The sequence below is a fragment of the Cucurbita pepo genome, chromosome 19, assembly GCF_057944985.1.
Source record: "Cucurbita pepo subsp. pepo isolate OVF chromosome 19, ASM5794498v1, whole genome shotgun sequence".
NCBI classification, from domain to species: domain Eukaryota; kingdom Viridiplantae; phylum Streptophyta; class Magnoliopsida; order Cucurbitales; family Cucurbitaceae; genus Cucurbita; species Cucurbita pepo.
This window is the reverse complement of record NC_141816.1, coordinates 11,128,608-11,149,186: the sequence shown is the minus strand read 5'-3', so window position 1 is coordinate 11,149,186 and position 20,579 is coordinate 11,128,608. Positions and strand designations below refer to the sequence as shown.

The 20,579-nt window shown below is 36.9% G+C and overlaps 4 protein-coding genes across 6 annotated transcripts; 1 reads left to right on the top strand and 3 right to left on the bottom strand.

The window, feature by feature from the left end:
* Window positions 1-874: 874 nt before the first annotated feature.
* Window positions 875-1,735, bottom strand: J11 (Chaperone DnaJ-domain superfamily protein). The gene has a single exon (XM_023661630.2). The coding sequence runs from the start codon at window positions 1,687-1,689 to the stop codon at window positions 1,201-1,203; it is 489 nt and encodes a 162-aa protein (XP_023517398.2). The 5' UTR covers window positions 1,690-1,735; the 3' UTR covers window positions 875-1,200.
* Window positions 1,736-3,825: 2,090 nt separating this feature from the next.
* Window positions 3,826-9,910, bottom strand: LOC111780976 (endonuclease/exonuclease/phosphatase family protein). Of its 3 annotated transcripts, none has more exons than XR_015414331.1 (11): window positions 9,538-9,910; window positions 9,352-9,463; window positions 8,878-9,096; window positions 8,549-8,634; window positions 8,322-8,437; window positions 8,114-8,194; window positions 7,508-7,708; window positions 6,410-6,561; window positions 5,091-5,788; window positions 4,659-4,851; window positions 3,826-4,449 (listed from the first exon to the last, which is right to left on the bottom strand). XR_015414331.1 is itself a non-coding variant. In XM_023661359.2 (10 exons), the coding sequence occupies exons 1-10, from the start codon at window positions 9,643-9,645 to the stop codon at window positions 4,780-4,782; spliced, it is 1,845 nt and encodes a 614-aa protein (XP_023517127.2). In that variant the 5' UTR covers window positions 9,646-9,910; the 3' UTR covers window positions 3,826-4,779. The 3 variants fall into 3 exon arrangements, 1 of the variants encoding a protein (XP_023517127.2); XR_015414330.1 differs by having other exon boundaries at window positions 3,826-4,365; XM_023661359.2 differs by having other exon boundaries at window positions 3,826-4,851.
* Window positions 9,911-10,225: 315 nt separating this feature from the next.
* On the top strand, window positions 10,226-13,963 carry BHLH11 (basic helix-loop-helix (bHLH) DNA-binding superfamily protein). The gene is made up of 5 exons (XM_023661856.2): window positions 10,226-10,581; window positions 11,436-11,557; window positions 12,610-12,737; window positions 12,820-13,287; window positions 13,366-13,963. Exons 1-5 carry the CDS (start codon window positions 10,448-10,450, stop codon window positions 13,516-13,518), a joined length of 1,005 nt encoding a protein of 334 aa, XP_023517624.2. The 5' UTR covers window positions 10,226-10,447; the 3' UTR covers window positions 13,519-13,963.
* Window positions 13,964-14,004: 41 nt separating this feature from the next.
* LOC111781325 (calcium-dependent protein kinase 28) lies at window positions 14,005-19,230 on the bottom strand. The gene is made up of 12 exons (XM_023661855.2): window positions 18,435-19,230; window positions 17,464-17,594; window positions 17,342-17,383; window positions 17,064-17,175; window positions 16,904-16,982; window positions 16,622-16,791; window positions 16,394-16,520; window positions 16,118-16,233; window positions 15,916-16,023; window positions 15,774-15,836; window positions 15,469-15,642; window positions 14,005-14,519 (listed from the first exon to the last, which is right to left on the bottom strand). The coding sequence occupies exons 1-12, from the start codon at window positions 18,816-18,818 to the stop codon at window positions 14,388-14,390; spliced, it is 1,638 nt and encodes a 545-aa protein (XP_023517623.2). The 5' UTR covers window positions 18,819-19,230; the 3' UTR covers window positions 14,005-14,387.
* Window positions 19,231-20,579: the final 1,349 nt, after the last annotated feature.

Sequence of the window (20,579 nt, the reverse complement as noted above, 5' to 3'; positions counted from 1 at the left end):
TTAATCGCAATTAATTATTGAATAATAATAATAATAATACATTATTTACATTTGTTGGGCTCGTTTTTTTTCTTTTGAGCCCACTTATTTCATGGGCCTGATTTATGAAATTCTACGGCCCATTATTCACTTTATAATTTTATTTTATATAAATATTATTTTAATATAGGAATGAAGCAATATAGTCAACCACGAGTTGTAGACCCAAATGAGCCAACTGGAATTAGTTGCCCCTTCGTCACGTCATGAATAAGATTGGAAAAAAAAAAAAAAACTATTTTTTAAAAATTGTTATTTTCAAAGGCTATTTATTATTATTTATGGAACAAAAATTCGTATTTGAATTGTATAAATCTATTTTTTTAATAATAAAAATTTGTAGAACAGGGTACCTGTGTTCTAGAAGAAGGATGAGAAGGTAAGGCCTCTGGTCCTCGTTTGTCGTGTCAGTGATTAGTGAAGCTGTTTTCTTCTAGAAGCTTGTTATCTGATAGGAGGGGAGTGGGGCCCACTCCCATAGGTTGCCATCCTGGAGAATTAACGAATTCTTTTGTGATTTATAGCTTCTAGAACTCCAACATTGGGCTTAGCTAAAAACCCTAAAAGCTTATCCTGTTTTCTAAAGCTGACTTTTGAGGTCAATTGTCTTAATTATATCACTGTCGCACCGGCCACCGGCCACCGGTTACCGGCTACTGTGTCCTGTCTGATAATTTGTCGGTTCAATGGTTTTGTTCCCAAAATCAAAACTGGAAGATTCCTGTTTCGAAACATTAATTTGATTAATTTATTCTTCCTTTTCAATTTTTCCATTAATTTGAGATTTTTTTCCATTAATAGATGGAAGTGATGAACACGAAGAACTGAACAGCGGTTTTTGTTTTGGATTTTCCGGTCATTTTATTTCATTGAAATCAAAACTGAACAAAGCCAAGAAAAATACAGACAACAAAAGGAACACTAGGAAAAGATATAAGCAGTTTCCTCTGTTTCCTATTTTACTCGGCGATTTTGGAGAACTGAATCGTCTTCCTGACGATTTCCTGTAGTTCTCGAAGAAAATCGGCTCCGGTGAGTCGCAAATCGTTTGCGCCGTTTCGATTATTTCGTTATATGTACAAATCACGGCACTGATTCCGATTCTGATTCTGATTCCGATTCCGACTATGACGAACTATGATCGGTTAGTGAGTCAACTCATTACCAGCACTGATCAGTCTCCCAACTCCGGCGAGTGTAGCCAGTAAATCCAGAAGCCATCCGCACCGAAGCTACAGGCCGGCACCGGCGGAGAAGTTTGCGATCGTAATCGGCGCGTTTTTCAGGATCGGACAGAGTGGAATAAGCGGCGTGAATCTTCATGAAATCATTGGCAGAGGAGTCTTTCCGGTCGACGGCCGCCACATCCGGATGGGAAACTCTGGCAAGGCGTCGATATGCCGATTTGATTTCCTGAAAAGAAGCTCCGGTAGGGAGTCCGAGGACGTCGTAAAGCGAAGTGTAGGAGGGCATTCGTTGAAGGTTGAGATAGGGTGAGGCGGTGTTTTCTCTGGTAGCGTAGGCGGTAGAGGAGGCGGTAGCGGTGGCGGAGAAGGCTTGCGGCGGCCGGAATCTGACATGTGTGAATTCCCGGGGAGAGAATCTGGCCGGAAGAGGCGGCAGAGTAAGAGGAGAAGAGGCAGATATCATTTTCTTTGATTTGGGGGTTGAAATTGGATGAGCAGAAAAGGGGGAGTGAATAGGGATTATATAAAAGATGGGAGTACGAGGGGGACCGTGCTTGGGTCAGCAAACTAACCGGGGTTAAGTTTGTCACTTCCCCGGTTAATGGGCGTTTGAGGATGCGGTGGGCCCAGGCTGCAGGATGGTGACTCAGCAGTTGGATTATCCAATTTTTGTCGCCTCCCGTTAAAAATTAAAAAAAGACAAAAAAAAAACAGTTGAATTTTTAAAAGAAAAAAATAAATAAATGAAATTTAGGAGTTATTAAAATTTTAATTAGCCATCGGTAATTATAATTTGTGGAAGGTAGAATTTAATTATATAATTATATAATTATATAATTTAAATTATTTAAAAAAATATTTTAAATTAAGTGGCCATTGTCATTCACAAGACTTGACGAAGCTTAAAGCTATTGGAAAAAAAGGGCTAAGTTGACTTAAAAAAAGCCCTAATTTCTTGGACTGATTCTGATTTTGATTGGCTGCCAATTACCCTCCTTAATGCCTTATAACATTCTTTGTTTTTTCAATTAAAAAATATCTGGGGCTTCCTTGTCACAATCCATAGTATATTATATATATATATATATATATTTATTTATTAGAAAGGTTTTCCAACTTTTAATATTAGAATATGAAGTGACCCTTTGAATATTGGCCCTTGTGGATGAATTTTCTGCCAATAATTATCTACTTTAGCTTATAAAGTGGAACAATTATAACCCATTTGATAATATTATAATCTATAGTTTGAAAAATGTTTCTAGAAACCCAAATTTTAAAATGTAGATAACAAAATAAACATTAAAAAGTGTACTTTTCCTTCTCAATAGTGTCCGTTAATTAATGTATTAATAAAGTTATTAAAATAGATAAATAATCTCTAATAATATTGTTTATAAAGTTATTAAGATACAATTACGTGTATCGCACGTATAATATATTAACATATATGTCATTTTCTTTTATTCAAATCTTTTAAGATCTTTCATTAGATTATAAAAAAATATTGATAAAAAATTATTTTAATAATTAATAATTAGCCACTGGTGAAAATAAAACAACATTAATGAGAACTTTATATTATAAAATGGTTGCGGTCTAAAAGCAGTAAATAAGAGAAAATGTGTCACATCCACTTTGTAGGATAATAAAAACCTGAAAGTGGAAGATAAAAGATAAGCATAAAAATTAAAATTAAAATACATTGAATTAATATATAAATATATATAAAAAAAAACTAAAAGCAAATTCCAACTTGTCTTTCCCTCCATTGGCCAAGACGTTAAAATCAAATCTAGTGGGTTCTTTGTCGTCTCTCTCGAAATAATTGTTGATTTTTTTAAATTAAATATACAGAGTAGTAATTTTTAAAAATTTAAATATAAATATTATAAGATAGACTTTTACACTTGTATATATATATATATATGTATCTATACATGTGTACGTATATATGTATATTGAGGGGGCGGGGATTTGGGCTAGGTCGGGAGTGGAGACAACTCCAACCAAGTTTAGTAGTTCTCCATTCTCTACTCAAATAAAATTCTCACTTGTTCTAGTTGCCACGAGAATTAAATGAATATCTCTAGTTAACAATTTTTATTTAATCAACTCTTTCATCATTTTCATTAGCATTAGCTTGTCATTGATATCAATTTGATTTTCTTTTATCCTTATAAGATGTTACCAATTTTATTGTCAAACCTTCTGTACTTTTGTTTCTAATGGTTAGTTTTTCTTTTGAATTGGTTTGTGAAGAATTAAGGATAAGGACAATAGAATTTGAATTTGAATTTGAATTTGATTATGAATTGGAATCGGTAGTTGTTACTTGGGAAGCAATTTTTTGAATGATCAATAAATTATGTAGAATTTATTTTTATAAGAATAATAAGACTTGGTATAGGCTTGAAAATGGGTGTTTTTCATTGTTGTGGTGGAAATACTCGATCATTTTTTTTCTAAATTATTTTCAAAGTTTGTATTGGAATACACCATTAATCTAGATCACTCCTTTATTCTACATAGACAATAACAAAGACTACTCTAGAATGATTTGAAAAAAAAAAAAAAAAAAAAAAAAAAAAAAGAAAAGAAAGAAAAAGAAAAAGAAAAATTATATGATATGATATTGTCCACTCTAAGTATAAGCTTTCATGGTTTGGATTTGGGCTTCCCCAAAAGGCCTCATACCAATGGGGAGAATATTCTTTGATTATAAACTCATGATCATTCCCTAAATTAGCCGATATAGGACTTTCATCATCAACAAGTGGCTACATGTGATGTGGGAGGTTTAGAGGAAGGAGAAAGGTTCAATTGACGTCGAAAGCACGTCGAAATGGAGATCTTCTACTGAATTCATGGTTCTTAATCAGTGTGTGAAGAGGGGAGGAGAAATGTTTTAAGGCTCATCTCTTCATTGAGGTTCTCAACAGAATATGCATGCAAAGGCTCCTAATTTAGTGCAGCAAGTTCACAAGCAAATAAAAATGAAAAAAAATGTCAGAGCTTTAGGTAATGGTGAACACTGAACCAGCATACCTCTTTAGCTTTCCCTGACACTTCTATCAGCAAACCACCCAGCAACTTTGTTCAAAGAGCATAGGAGGATCCATATTGCAAACAATCGTCACTATGCCAATTGCAGATAAGTTAGATCATAATTTCTGCTTTTTAACTAGCCATTGCAAAGCCAGGGTAGTTGGATCATAATTTCCTGAAGCAAATGTTGGTTTTGTGGGTGTGTTTTGGTAAAGAAAGTGGTTTCTAATTCATATTATCATTAAGGAAAAAAAATGACAATTTTATGTGCATAAGGAATTACTAAATGGAGCTGATTCCAGCAAGCTACATAATTGGATTTCATATAAACAGGCGAGAGAGAGAGAGAGAGAGAGAGAGAGAGAGAGAGGCGATAACACTTACAAAACTGACGGTCAGTGACTCAGCCATCCATGAAGAGATACATAACTGAATACTGGTGGAATGTGGAAGACAAGGAATGAATATGGCCAAGTTTGTATTACGAAGCCAGCAACTACCATCTTCAGTTATGCCGAGATTTGGAAACCGCCCATTTAAAGTAACCACAATTTGCTTCAGGATTCGATGCGGGACCCTGATGAAGTAAAAGAAAATTTCAGTTCTCTAAGGTGTAAATCAATAAAGACCTTGGCTAGAAGACAAGTATCAATGCAAATTACATAAGTTAGTGGCAGAAATTGCTATTGAACGCATATTTATGATAAATTTATTCATTTATCAATACTTGAATACTGTTCATCACCTGTGGACTTATGTTCAGTTTTATCCATACTTAAATAAAATGCTTAACTGAGAAAATAAGTGTTCCGTTACCTCAGCACGAGCACAAACATAAAATCTTCGGCCATTATTAGGACCTTGTTTCTTAACTACTCGAGCAACACAAGGTTCCTTATGGCGCTTGCAAAGAGGGATGCTATTCTGCATAACCTGCTGTATCCTCCGCCACTCCAATAAGGCAACGCCACTCTTCTCTCTCTCTACAGAAGATGCATTGATATGAGACTGATCCAGGTTTTCTTCAAAATATTTCCCTGAATCGGTAATATGAGTATCTGATCTAGGAATTTCAATAGGATTAGATTCGGAGGTATCTGCTTTGTTAATTGAAGAATTAGCATTAGAGCTGTCAGCAACGTTGCTAATAACCGAGTTCTTCTGGAAGAACGACTTTAATGACATCTGGGAACTCCTTCTTACTCTCTTCCTAGTTTCATTCTCAGGTAATGTTTTTGTATGTAGAGACTCGTGCGTAATTAAGGTGTTGCATGGAGCTTCCTCAGAATAGCCTCCACCAGAACTCTCTTCTGTTTTTAATAGAGAATCTTCATTTTCTATGTCTGTCGAGGAACATGATTCACCAGGAAGAAGGCCTGATAAATCACCATTATCAAATGATCCATTGAGCCCCTGGGAACAATTCCCTAAGACGACGTTCCCACGTGAAAATGAATTTGATATCTTGCATGTTGCTGAACCTTCAGCAGCTTGTCTTTTCAGTAGCATAGATACTGCATGTGTTCATGGTCACATTAGACTCGAGAGGAGAATATAAAAAGAAGCAACAAAACAGCTGACAAATCTGACTTCCAATTTAAAACATGTGATTCAGTTATGCTGAGACGTTGGCAGTGCCATGAAATGAAACTAATGCTTCCAAAAACAATTGATACAGCCTCAAAGTAAGAATTAACACTATCAAATCCGAGCCCTACGTTGAACTTTGGAGTTGAGAATGGCATTTCCTCAACAATTTAAAAGAAATAGAAGAGGTCTTATAGATACATTCAATAACACGCATTCTTCTACGTTCACACTTCTACAGGGATGGATTTTCTAATATCGTAGGACTGTAAACCACTTGTCCATTTTGAAATGTTCCACATTGCCTTTCGGAAAAAAAAAAAAAAAAAAAAAAAAAAAAAAAAAAAAAAATCAACAAAATTACATATATGAGCCACATTTATCGGATGATAAAAATATGATCAGAACACATTCAAGATGTAAATATGATGCATCAGAGCAAAAAGTGCAGTCGAGAGTAAACACAATTCCTACACCCATCATAAGCATAAGAATATTATTAATTCTGAATGGGGCGACCAAGCAAAAATGAGGAAATATCTCCTTACCAAGCGTTTGCTGAAGCCCGTGAATCTTGGGATTGTATCTTGCAGATAAAGATGGAGTACTATGTTGAGGGGTATCAGGGATTTCCAGTAGACTTGCATAAACGGGTGCATGATCAGAACCTTCTAGTTTAACGGTCTGCTCTCCTTTCCACCTATATAACAAAGTGATATTAGAGACCCTCCACAGGGATGAGAAAATATGATAGACAGTGTGTATTACTTCATAAGCAGTTATTGGATATTCTTTAATAGCTATTTTGAAGAAACTAAATAATTTATGTTATCCATCTACAAAGCATTGAGAGCTGTTTTGCGTCAAGCAACAGTGAGCACTTGGTTTTATGACATTGTCATTGTTCTTCACCGTGACAAAAGGCGATACTTAACTTTCCACAGTTCAACTGAAATGGAAAAATGATCAAAAGGCAATCATAAGGGACTACCATCAGATTTGAGTATCATTCAAAAAAAAAAAAAAAAAAAAAAAAAAAAAAAAAAAAAAAACAAACAAACAAACAAAGTAACACCGAGAAAAATTGAGAAATGTCAAATTATTTACAATTCCTTGGGAATCTAGTTAGGATCTTGGACTTGAGTCAAATGCCTAGTCAGATTCTGCTTAAAAGCTAACAAAACTTTGTTCTAATCTGAATTCTTGTAGCAACTGTACTTGAAGAAATATAAACCTAACTCAATGTGGAACGGAATTCCAATAGACTTTATTCGACCCCTAGTTCTTATTCTGTAACGTCCACCTCCTAACACATCCAAGCTTCTTGGTTGAATTTGGTGCGTTGAACTCCATTATATCTTGAATTAGTTTAAACTGATATTCGCAATGGTAATGTTGATGACAACAACTTTTCACAATATTATAAAAATCCTTCTAGTATTTGATGTTATAGCAGGATTAGGAAGACACATAATAATCCACTATAAATACAACCAAATAATTGATGCTCAGAAGAAATTCAGAGTCAAGCATCAAAATGAAGAATCCAATAGCTGAAATATGTGAGTACATATAATACCATAGCTTCATAATCAATTTAATAATTTATGAAAAATAGACCTTGACATCCAATTTGATTTATGTACCTAAATGAATTTCCATCTTTCCAGCGTTTATACTGTGACAGTATGTCACATTCCAGAACATGGCAATTCACAATATCATGGCTTGGCAAGTTGCTGTCCGGATGTAAGCATGGTCCAGCACACAAAATATGGTCAATCCTTGTCCCATAATTGAATACTTCGGCACCTGTACTTTGAGGCCAGCATGTATATGCATCTTTTCTGCAAAAACAAAACAATAAGCTACTAAATTTGATTGCAAGTGAATTGGTCAAATCATCTACACACACAGAAATATATTATTCTAGTCTGTCTATAAGCTGAGAAACAGGGCTAAGACAGACCATAGTGATAAAAAGGAGGGAGAATTGTTATATCCAAAATTAAAATAACTGCCAGTGGTACTTGGGCAACGATGATAATAGCATAATTGTATCTTATGTCACTAATTCAAAATGCATGTACTGGTGGGTGGGTTAACATCATCAAACAACAATTCCATCTTATTAGCTAATACCACAAATAGACATAGCCAGAAAGTACCGATGATTTTTGTTTTATCAATGGCTATAGACATATTCCAACAGAATAGAGCAAATCAGAAACTTCTAATCCACAAAACCCTACCGATCGGGATGTTTCGATCTGAAAATGTCAGTGAAATGACCACCACATCCCACCAGTAAAGATCTCAGCCATCTCCGAAACCTATAAGAAAAATCATATATGTCCCCCAATAAAATTAAAACCAAATTATAGTGGTTGAGAGCAAGACAGCAATAGAATTAGGCAAAAGCATAAGGCCACTAACATTTAGAAGGTCTAACATGCTTACTCATTATTCTCAAAATCTCGTCCTGCATCACAACGATCCATAGACGTGGGTGCAATATTAAGATCACCAACAACAAATATCCTTTTTCCTTGACGCAGAAGATGCTCCCATCTTTTCTACAAAGGAATTATCCAAAATTAGTCAAATGATAACTTATTGTAAATCCACACTGCCTGAAAATTATATAATGATCATATATTCACGGTAGGGTTAAAAAATATAATCACCTGTAGTATATTGTAAAAGTTTGACTTAAATAGAACCCTTTCTGTATCATCACTTTGAGCTCGAGGTCCATAAATATTGAAGAGAACTAATCAATAGAAACCAAACAAATTCCATCAAGTTATGAATTTAAAAAAGAAATGTAGAGCGAGAGAAACGAACAACTCCGAATGTTTGCATTTCAGAAGTGTGGCACAAGAAAATGGCTGGCATGCATTTTCGACAAGAATAAGGTTCACTTGACACAGCAAGTATAGACTACTAGACCAAAAACAAAACCATAATGTCACGCTTGGATGACAAACTTATGAACTATAGTCTTTTAACTTACCAAAATGACCATGATCTGTGACAATACAACGCCCCTCTCTGTCAACTTTGAGGAGATCCTCTTTCGAAAATTCCTCAAGCCCTTCTGCAACTGCAGGCATTGTGCCTTCTCCTTTGTGCGAACTTTCTAAAAGTCCAGTGAAGCCTTCCTCCGCCCGAACTGGCAAGGCTACTTCATTACTTGAAAATGCTGACTTAACTCGGCAAAACGTAGCAACCCCTACAAAACTTCGGCTAAATAAACTAATGCTGACATATGTAACCTTTCATTTACACTAGGATGGCCGACGACTGAAGATAATTGACATTTAAATTCCATGTCGTTGCTAAGAGATATAAAGGCATAGTCAAACGACAGCAAATTTGAACAGTGAACCAACTCTCAAGATTAGGATTCAGATAAACAAAATGACATCGAGTTACAACAAACTTATAGTAGACCTAGTTTAGGCGATTCAACAAAGAACTCGCTAACCTGAGTAGCCGGTTCGACCTTTCTCAGAGGTACGAGTGCATGAAACGAATGATTCATAACCATCAGCAATGATTAAATCCGCTCGCAATTCCTGCCTCCTTAATTTCGTTTCCTAAATGGAAGACAGAACTCACGAATACCGAACCAGACTAAAACTAATTAATCAAATATGAAAGCACAACAGACCTGAAAGCAGATAATATCGGCATCGAAGGAATCGAGCAACTTAAGGAGTGAACCATACTGTGCGATGCGTGGCCTAAGACCATTGACATTGTAAGTAACTATCTTCATCTAGTAATTCGTTGTTTGTTCATTTCAATGCATACGGTCTCCCTCAGCCTGAACAGAAATGGAGAATTTGTCCTGAAGAACCAGGTGAACACTCTGTTACAACAGCGCCGGCCAAAAAACGCCCACCGGAAGATGGAATAACGACGTTGCTCACCGGAAACGCCGGTCGGCGTCGTAGTTGCAGCGTTTTCCCGGCGAGGATTTTGCGCTCTTGGGGTCCATTTTTACCCTCTCTTATCTAAAAACGATACGATTAAAATTTTTATTATCTCATATTATTTATATTGTTTCTCTTATTAAATATTAATTTCAATTTTAAAATTAAAAAAAATTTGAATTTATTTTAAAAAATGCAGAAAAAGTGAAATAAATAAATAAAAATAGATTTAAATAGAGTTTATTTTATAAAATAAAAATAAAAAAATGATGAAAATAAAGGGAGGGGTATGGGATATGAGTAGCAACGGAAGCACCGAAAATTTATGATGCAGCTTGGTTGGGCCCGGGGCATCCTCGTGGTCGCGGCACGTGGAGTGCACGATTTGGTGCTGGATTTTGTGGTCTTAGCTTAGTGGAGATGTTAGCGTATGCGCATTTCTTTTCCCTTTTTTCCTTTCCCTTTTTTCCTTTCCCTTTCCCTCTCAAATTCTTTCTTCCGGCGCTGAATTTTCATTCCAGATTGCTCTCTTCCCTTCGTTTTCTCCAGATTTCCCTTTCTCTTTCTTTCTATTGGAGGAAGAATCGGAGGAATTGAACTCTGAGATTTACTCGCCGGTTTGTTCTGTTTACTTTTGGGATCGCTATGGAGCAGTGGAAGACTGGAGATTTCTCTCAATCTATTGTTACAGCTGATTTAGTTCCTTCCTCGTCGCTTCCGCCTCAGCCTCTCTCTTTGCCGTCGAGTCGCCACCATAACAACCAACTTCCTGAATCCAGGTTTGTGAGGACTGTGGAATTTGATTCACACTAAGCTTGTATGATGTTTTGAATCTGGAATTAACAGTTTTGGATGGTGTTTAAGTTAAGTCAAATGCTTGTTTCCATGTTGTGTTGTGTATTACTGATAATCGATCTTCCTTGGGATTAGGATACGCTTTTATTGAATTGGTCTTGTTGAATCCGCCAAGCGGAATTTTCAGTGGTTTCTTATCTTTGGGTTGTCTTGTTGCTTAGGAATCACGGTGTTTGATTTTGACGCTATTTGTATCTGTGAGTTGGATCGTACTACTGAGAACGAAGCTTCATGATTCAATTCGTGAGTTTCGAAGTATGAATTGCAGGGAAGGGAACGAGATACAGCAACCTTTACACTGTTCTTTGTTTCACAAAATAATGCTGTTTTGAAATTTGGCTAAAAATTCGTTAGTGTTTCTTATAAAGGTAAAAAAAAAAAAACAAAACTAGGAAATAGTGACCAAACATGCTTAGTTTATAAAAACAAAACAAGAAATAGCGAGTAAATAAGTTGAAAAAAAATGTTCCGTTAATAGAAAAACTCTTGTGATACTGAACCGGCACAATGAATTACGTGAATCCATAGACTTGACTGTTTCAACTTTTACAAAGGGATCATTTTGGAAGGCTGTAATCTAAATGAAGAAAGGGACGGTCCTTTTGGATAGCATGAACTGATCGAAGGAACATTAATTAAAAGCATATTAGGAATTCATTTGCTGATGGACAACTTTCATTCTTCATGTTGTAGTATTCTAACACGTTTCACAAGTCTTAAACATGGTTTTCATCTCACTTGTTTTCACACTTCATCCTCCCGTTTGGGCATTCCTCAGGTTAAGAACAGATGAGGAAGTAAAAGATCCTGTAGCAGTGAGAAAAATTCAGAAGGCAGATCGTGAAAAATTGAGGAGAGACAGGCTGAATGAACATTTTCTTGAGCTCGGAAACACGTTAGGTATACTATATGAAGTCTCTGACTTTTATTTTCCTGCGCTTACTCGAGAATGGCTTATTATTGTCCTAATAAATTGAGACAGTATGATAATCGCCGAGAAGGAAAATCATGATGTATTTCTCCATACACTTTAACTTAGAAGATGCGATTTATATTGGTTTGCTATCTAGTAATGTAACAACCCAAACCAACCGCCAGCAGATATTGTCTTCTTTAGGTTTTTCTTTTCGGGTTTTCCCTCGAGGTTTTAAAACGCGTTCGCTAGAGAGAGGTTTCCACACCCTTATAAGAAATTCTTCGTTTCCCTCTTTCACCGATGGGGATCTCACAATCCACCCCCTTGGTGGTCAAGCGTCCTCACTGGCACACTGCCTGGTGTATGGCTCTGATACCATTTGTAACAGCCCAAGCCCATCGCTAGCATATATTGTCCTCTTTAGGCTTCCCCTTTCGGGTTTCTTCTCAAAGTTTTAAAATGCGTTTGCTAGAGAGAGGTTTCCACACCCTCATAAGGAATGTTTCTTTTCCCTCTCCAACTGATGTGGGATCTCATAAGTAACCTTTAAAACTCAAGGACACTATTGTACGACTTATAGAATAGACCCTCTTTAAGTAGGGTCATATTTGTTAACTAGGAACCTAGAATACTGACTGTAGAACTACACAGCTTATTACAAATGAATTTTACGTGCAAGGATAAGTCGCATTGATTTTCAAAATTGAACGAGTTCTTGCTATCTCTCAATTTTTCCTAGGGACATATTTGGCACAACTTGTTCATATATGCCTTCTCTTGGCAACATCCCCTATTTGTGGAATTCATCTCACCAGTTTAATTTTACATGTCTATATTCTGATTGGCAGTACAGTGATCACTTATACATGTATGAACTTGCCTTCTAATAGAATGTCACTGCCGTAGGGCTTGCTTATAGTTTATCATAATGCTGTGGACTCCTCTGGTTGTGTTATTTTGTTTCTAAATGGCTCACGTCGGGCTTTTTTTTTTTCTGGCTTAAAGTGACGGCATTGCAATTCATTGTTTATTGCAGATCCAGATAGGCCCAAAAATGACAAGGCTACCATCCTTACAGACACTATTCAAATGCTGAAGGATTTAACTGCCGAAGTCAATAGATTAAAAGCTGACTATGAAGCTCTTTCTGAAGAATCACGTGAGGTTGATATTTAATTCTTTTGCAAATTTTCACTTCATAAGGTTTAGAACCCACTTTGTGCTCATCTCATCTAGTATTCCACAGTTAACACAGGAAAAGAATGAGCTTAGAGAAGAGAAGGCTTCATTAAAATCAGATATCGAAAATCTAAATGCTCAGTATCAGCAAAGATTGAGGGTCATGTTTCCCTGGGCTACCATGGATCCTTCGGTGGTCATGGGGCCCCCATATTCATACCCAGTTCCTGTTCCCGTTCCCCCTGGACCAATTCCCATGCATCCGTCATTGCAGCCCTTCACCTTCTTTGGAAGTCAGAATCCCGGTGCTATTCCTAACCCCTGTTCTACATTTGTCCCGTATACTGCTGCTGCCAATCATCCGGTTGAACAGCCCTCTGCCCAATATGCTTCCAATTCACACATCTCTAGCAAACAAGATTCCAGAAGTAAATCATCAGATCATCCTAAGCGTAGCAATGTGGAAAGGTGCGACGAATCTAATGATGTAGCAACGGACCTTGAACTTAAGATGCCTGGATCTTCAACACAACAGGTGAGTTTATTGCTTTTAAAACCACCACATAGTATTTGTAAATCAAGTAAGATCCATCATTATTGAATATGTTTTCAGGATGCATCCTCTGCAAGTAAGAAAGGTAAGCAGTCACAGAGGAAAGAAAAAAGTGTTACAGATTGTAGTTCTTCAAGTAGATTTTCTTCGTCCCAAGTTCTACAAGATAGCTCCTCTAACAGCGTTGGCGACATTCCGAAACAGAACAACTGAATTCAAGATTACTAACCTCATCAAAGGATTAAATTCAAGGTTGTTTCTTCCTTCTCCAGCCAAATATTGAATTCAGGAATTTAGGATCAGAGCTTTAGCTATAGCTTGAAGTCCCTCTTCAAAATATGAGCAGTCATTCCTCATTCAGTAACTATGTGTCCTAACTAAGGCTATTGTATCAATCATGAGGTGCGAGATATTGCGGCTGTCATCGACATCTAATTTAACGAGGCTTACCATATTTTGAAATAATATTGTTATAGGCTTGACATTGACAGACTTTGTCCAGCGCAGACCCTGCATTTAGGGAGTAGTTCAATGGAATATTTGGTTGTAAATAATTATCCATGTGTTATGCTTGTAATAAGACTCTACATAGGCCATTCATGTCGATGTTTGATAATCTTTTTGTTCTAGTTTTAAAATTTTGTGTTTGTTTTTTCAATCTCAAAAGTGAATTTTATCTTATAAAATATAAGCCCCTGATAATACAACTCAATCCCATCAAATTCTTTCTTTTAAGAGTTTGTCATCAGATTAAGCCATGTCCATGGCACAACCAAGAATCCCCAGCAACACAAAGGACAACAATACATTCCACACCAACTGGACCTGCTTCATAATAGTTACTCTATACCTATACACGACGTATTCACAGTCACTGAAAAAAAAAAAAAACTTGTTCACGTATAAGCTTGGCGTCGATAGCTTCGTAGAACAGATGGTCGAGCGAGTTCCTGGGGTCCCTCAGCAAGTAGAAATTCTTAAAGATGACTGAAATTTGCCATATTTGATCCCTCGACTTTCCAATCTTCCCAACTTTGCTTTCTTATCTATACATCTTAGGCGAATTTTGGGGACTAGAAAGTCTAAGTATGAGGTCTTGAACTAATACTTGCAGTTCTCAGAAGTCTTCTGAACTCGGATAAGCTTATTTTACCATCTTTGTCAATATCAGCTTCCTCAAGCAGCGGATTGATGGAACCTTTTAGGCCTGTATGCTGCAAAAAAACAAGAAGATTACATTTCATCATTACAAAGACGAGATGAAAAATCCGTAAGATAGAGCGATCAGGAAGGGCACTACGTCAAATAGAAGATAATGTCACAATCTAGACCACTCGTGCTGGAGTGATCACATCGAAAATGTCAGCTTTTATTGAAAACCAGACATTTGACGACAAAGGTAGCATGTCGGTTTCATTGAAGTAATAAATGTAACAAAAGGTAATTCTTAGCATGTCGGTTGGGGAGAAGAACGAAACGTTCTTTATAAGGGAGTGGAAACCTCTCACCAGCAGACATGTTTTAAAAACCTTGAGGGAAGCCCAAAAGGGAAAGCCTACAAAAGACAATATCTGCTAGCAGTGGGCTTGGGTTGTTACAAATGGTATCAAAGCAAAAAATCGGGCAATGTGCCAGCGAGGAGGTTGAGTTCGAAAGGGAGGTGAACACTAGGCAGTGTGCTAGCAAGGACGTTGGGTCCCGAAGAGGGTGAAGAGTCCTACATCAATTGGAGAAGGGAACGAGTGCCAGCAAGGACGCTAGACAGCAAGGACGCTAGACTCTGAAAGGGAGTGGATTGTAAGATCTCACATTGGTTGGGGAGGAAAACAAAACATTCTTTATAAGGGTGTGGAAACCTCTCCCTAGCAGACACATTTTAATAACCTTGAGGGGAAGCCCGAAAAGGAAAGTCCAAAGAAGATAATATCGACTAGCGGTGAGCTTGGACTGTTATATCAGATGCAAAGAACTCGATCATCAGGTCGAGGGTATACGAAAAAAACAGTGTTTACAGGCAATCTGTGGCACATGGTTTCCAACCTCCCAAGAGGGAGAGGTAGCCACTAAATCATTTGAAACAACCAGCAGCTTAGGATGGGAAACTTAAGACTAGGATGTGGGCATCAAACCAGAAAAGAGTGGGAGAAACAAGTTAAAACATACCATTCTCAATTCCTCTGGAGTTATGAATCCATCTTTGTCTATGTCGAATTTCTCAAAAGCTGCCTGTGATCGCTGATGCCACTTCACAGAGTCGTGTTCCTCTAATTGATGCACGTGTAACGTAGCTGCCACAAATTCTGTGAAATCGACAAGACCATCGGTATTGACATCGATCTGCATCAACCATATGAACTACTTAAGTTGCATTCATCGATTACGAGAAGAGACAGGGAACAAACACCGAGCGAACGGAACAATGATAACCAAAAGCTAACAGTTCTCTCAGTCCCAAAATTTATACTTACTGCCTGAAGAATTTCGAGAACACGAGATTCTTTCAATTTCCATGGGAGATCTTTAGCAAGGGCCTGCACATAGACGATCATCGATTATGTTAAGAGAAAACGAAAGTATTTCGTGTTTGTGTAAATAAATTTACTATCGTACGTGTCTCATTTCCTCAAGGCTGATGAAGCCATTTTTATCCACGTCGATTGCATCGAACTGATCGCGCAAATCAGCAAGCTCTTCTTCACAAAGTGTGCTAGCTAAAGCCTGCACAATAAAGTATCATCAGACGGAGAAATGGATGCGAAGGGACCGACTAGTTTCGGTTTTAAAAGATACCTACAAAGAAGCATTGCCTTACCCTCAGAGCAAATTGTTTAAAACGACTGTACTTCACAAATTGTCTCATGTTATTCAGAACGGATATATCGATAGGGATCTCCGATGCATCGCCGCCTTCTCTAACCCATTGATGTGCTGGAAAGCGAAAAATAGAATCGAACAATCAATCCAAATGATTTGATGTCTTATAAGGAAGAGAAGAATAAAATGCAAAACTCATCGACTCGTATCGGCAGCAAAATCACAGACAGAAAACAATTGAAATAGGCTTATAGCAAGGGATTCCGGGACCTACATAAGGCCTGAGCAGCAGTTAATCTTGCTCGGGGATCCTTTACGAGCAACTTCTTTATAAAATCTTTGGCACTAGCGCTGATGCTCGGCCAAGGCTTTCGGCGAAAATCGGGCTTGTTTCGCAACACCTATAGGAAACATACAGGCACAAAGTTCAATTTTGATGGAGAAACTGCAAATTAAAACAAGCTAGTATAGCTTGTTCCGAATGAACCAAGATGCACGATACCTCCTTAAAAATGCCATCTTCGGTCTTATCCCAGAAAGGGCGCCTACCGCAAAGTAAAATATACGTGATTACCCCTATACTCCAGACATCTGATTCTGGCCCGGACTTCCTTTTCAGAACTTCGGGAGCAACGTAATATGCACTACCGACAATGTCGTGGAATTTCTTCCCTGCATATCATACAAGAGTAAGACAAGGCATAGAAGATATCGTTTTTCTTTTCGTAATAGTACCTTTCGGAATGTACAAATACTGAACATCTCATCAGACTCTAATTCCTACCGGGTTTGATGAAGTCCGACAAGCCAAAATCAGTGGCTTTCAGAGGGGAATCCTCTTTGGCTGACTTGAAAAGGAAGTTCTACATATGGGAAAGGCACGGGTAAGAAGTAGGTATAAGAAGGACACGAACAGCATCGCCGTGAATGATCGTTTATTTTACCTCTGGTTTCATGTCTCTGTGTACCAAGCCATGTAAATGACACTCTGCTGCAACTTTAAGCATTTGCCTAACGACTACAGCTGCATCTTTCTCGGTATAACGGCTATCCTTCCTGATTCAAGCACTATCTTTAAATACGATAGCTAATTAAACAAGCGATGGAAAGAGAGGAAAAACGAAAGAGAAGACGTAAAAACGAGTTCATTTTCTCGTTTTAATAGCGAAATCATCGACTGAAATGCACATGAAAAGTTACAATAAAGCTAGACGTTTCTTACTTGGACAATATTCGGTCCAACAATTCGCCACCTTCACATAACCTGATAGAGAACAAGAAGTTAAGTTCTCCAATGAAAATATAGCGCTTTTTAAGAAAGAATGACCAGAAGAAAAGGCTTACTCCATTGCGATATAAACATATGAGTCATCCTCGAATGCATTATGGAACTGAACCACGTTCTCGTGGCCAGTAAGTTCACGCAATATCTTGACCTCTCTCTTGACATCCTCGACGGCGACGGGAAGAACCATCTGCAACAACATTAAAACGATTCCTTATCAAACGCTACCCGAAAACAGCAAACGAAACACTTCAAACCCAAAAGCCATTTGCAGATGAACTCCTATTCCTAACCATACAGTTCTAAAATGTTGCAAACTAGCTATACAATTACAAGCAAAAGCGCGCAGAACGAAGAATTTTCAATAGAAACAAATAGGTTCTTTCTTCTTCAAAACCGAGTCAGTGAAACATACAGCTGCACCTTTATGGAAGAACTATTGAACTAACAAAGAACGTTTAGGGGTGATAAAAAGAGTCTGATCCTCAGATAAAAACAAAGAAAATCATGATTCTAGATTCAGAAAGAGGCTGTATGCACTAAGAACAGCTCGATCTCGTGCGTAAATAAGATCTATCCAAAATTCATATCGATTCGAACGGATCCCAGAATCGGTTTCCTGCAACATCAGTGTTTAATCTTGCAAAGCTGGTAATTCTGCAACTACTTTCTTTATGGCCATGGCGATGAACGGGTGAAGGCTCCCCTCGCTATACGGTCGGATAAATGTTGGGAGATGCAGAATCTATATCAACTTTTCAGATACCAAATTGACAAGTTCAAAACCTCCATTAGAGGAAGTACCTGCTTTCCTGTTCCATTACTCTGAATAATCATTCAATTACCAAACTAAACCTAGCGTGTTTGCAATTTCGAATCAAACCCGTCTTCGAAACGATTTTATAGGGAACATTCAACCCTAATTGCAGAGTATAAGCAAGCATTAATCAAAGCCATACTTCACAAAAACGAAGAACTAACAAAAGGGGATTGAAAACAAACATCATCGCCAAATTCTACGAAGCAATACCTTCTTCTTCTCAATTTTCTTAACAGCAACTCGATCCCCATTTGCTTTATCAATCGCAACATACGTATAACCAAATTGACCATGTCCGAGCAATTTCCCGATCGTGTACCGTTCATCAAAATCCTTATGATACCCAAAATCAGTGCGTTTCCCACAAGGAATCGCCCCACTCTTCCGCCGCAAAGCGTTTTTCTCCTGAATTTTAAGTGGCTGATTATTGGGTCTCTTGAGATTTTGATTTCTCGAAGGATCTTGTTTAGTAACGGTGGTGCTCCATTGGGTGGAGGCGGTGCTCGCCCTCCGTTTAGCGGCGGCGGTATTGGTATTGGTATTGGTATTGCTATTAGAACCACTGACTTTGTTGGCTGAAAAACAAACACCCATTATTCCGTTCCCAAAATCTTGCGGGGAAATATCAAAAACTTTCAGGGAAAGAAACCAATAAATATTGGTAATGAGTGACAGAGAGATGAAGAAGAAGAAGGGGAAGATTGGATAATGGGGGAGGAAAGTTTAGGGCAGATAGCAGGAAGGAGAGAAGAAGGAGAGGGAGGAAGGTGAAGGTAATGGTCAATGAGATTAATTTCTCTTCCTTTCTTCCCTTCTTCCTTCCTTCCCTCCTACCTTCCCTCCCTTTTTCTTCTTGTTTTTTTTTGAAGAATGGTAAAAACTGGGAAGGGTTAAGGAACCCTACAAATTCAAAGGGATTTTCAATCTTTTTGAACCCTACAAATTCAAAGGGATTTTCAATCTTTTTGAACCCTAAATTTCGAACCCATTTTCACAGAACTTCCCCTTTTCTTCCCCTTCCTTCCTTCCTTCCTTCCCAGTGTCTTGGAGAGAAAGGGACCAAATTTGTACCAAAGCAAGCCATGTTGTTAAATGATCATAATAAATAATAAATGATAAATGGGGTTTTTTCTAAATATTAACAAAAAAAAGAAACGGGAAATAAGTAAATAATGAAGGGGGTGGGTGAAAAGAGTAAAATAAGAAAATTGCTCCAATCACCCACCAGGAGCCAACAGGAGCTTGCTTTGATGTTTCTTTGGTTGGGTCAATCCCTAAGCTCAAACCCAAAGTTTTTTTTTTTCTTCCTTTTGACTTGGTCTCGTTTTTGTTCCTCATTTTTCTTTTTATATTATTTTATATACTCGGGGTCTACTTAGTATTTTCATTTTAATGTTTTTTTTTTTTTTTTTTTTTTGTTATCATTCATATAATTTTACTCATACAATATTCTCTAGGTAAACGTTAGTTTTAAAATTAATTTAGAATCAATTTATTTCATTTTTTTTTAATTATTGGGATCATCGTTTCGGGTTCGTTTGATATTTTTTAGTTGTGTTACAATTTTAACCCAAAAAGTAATATACAAATTACCAATTTGAATATAATTTAATCTTATAAATGGATAAGAAGCTAATTATTATTATAAAAATGGTTCAAATTATTGAATCAAAGGAAATTAAATACTATTTTGAAGTATTGTTAGTTTTTTCAAATATTTTATTGTCGGATAATTTGTCCCCAATACGATATTTTAGAATATGGAAATTAAAAAATAGGAGATTTTAAAAGAGAGAGAAAAAAAGAAAAAAAAAATAGTATGGTCGTTGGATTTGAAGCTTGAACAAAAAGATGTCTGTATTTGAGAAACCGACATGTCGTGTCGGTTAAGTTGGGAAGTAATCCGTGTATTACACAATGTGAAAAGACTAAATAGGACAAACTCTTCCTCCATGAGCAGTCTCCTTTTGCCTTTTCCAAGCTTCAACTATGACGGTGGAGTTTCTTTTTTTAATAAATAAATTTATTTTACTTTTTTTTTTTTTTTTTTACTAAATATGTATTTGATAGCGTATCAACTTTATCACTACGACATGAATTGTTGAATAACAATTTCATATGTTGTTGTAACATCTATCAATAGTCTTAACTTTATTTTACTCAATCAATTCGATTAGAAACTTGAAAGCTAATTTTAATGATCGAACTCTTTGAAAATATGAAAATTTTGTTGATAATAAAAAAAAATTGTAGAAAAATGTCATGTAGGAGAAGAAAATACGAAATTATCTTCCAATTTCTTTAAAATTAGAAGATAAATTAAAAACTTTCCATTTTTACATAAATGTAATAAAT

Coding starts and splice junctions, on each gene's coding strand:
- LOC111781325 (XM_023661855.2), bottom strand. CDS start 18,818: ATGGGTGTTTGTTTTTCAGCCAACAAAGTCAGTGGTTCTAATAGCAAT. Junction 17,384..17,463: donor TATGTTTATATCGCAATGGA/GTAAGCCTTTTC, acceptor GTTCTCTATCAG/GTTATGTGAAGGTGGCGAAT. Junction 16,521..16,621: donor AAGATGGCATTTTTAAGGAG/GTATCGTGCATC, acceptor TGTTTCCTATAG/GTGTTGCGAAACAAGCCCGA.
- BHLH11 (XM_023661856.2), top strand. CDS start 10,448: ATGGAGCAGTGGAAGACTGGAGATTTCTCTCAATCTATTGTTACAGCT. Junction 10,582..11,435: donor AACCAACTTCCTGAATCCAG/GTTTGTGAGGAC, acceptor GGCATTCCTCAG/GTTAAGAACAGATGAGGAAG. Junction 13,288..13,365: donor CTGGATCTTCAACACAACAG/GTGAGTTTATTG, acceptor ATATGTTTTCAG/GATGCATCCTCTGCAAGTAA.
- LOC111780976 (XM_023661359.2), bottom strand. CDS start 9,645: ATGAAGATAGTTACTTACAATGTCAATGGTCTTAGGCCACGCATCGCA. Junction 6,562..7,507: donor AAAGATGGAAATTCATTTAG/GTACATAAATCA, acceptor TTTGTTATATAG/GTGGAAAGGAGAGCAGACCG. Junction 4,852..5,090: donor ATGTTTGTGCTCGTGCTGAG/GTAACGGAACAC, acceptor TTACTTCATCAG/GGTCCCGCATCGAATCCTGA.
- J11 (XM_023661630.2), bottom strand. CDS start 1,689: ATGATATCTGCCTCTTCTCCTCTTACTCTGCCGCCTCTTCCGGCCAGA.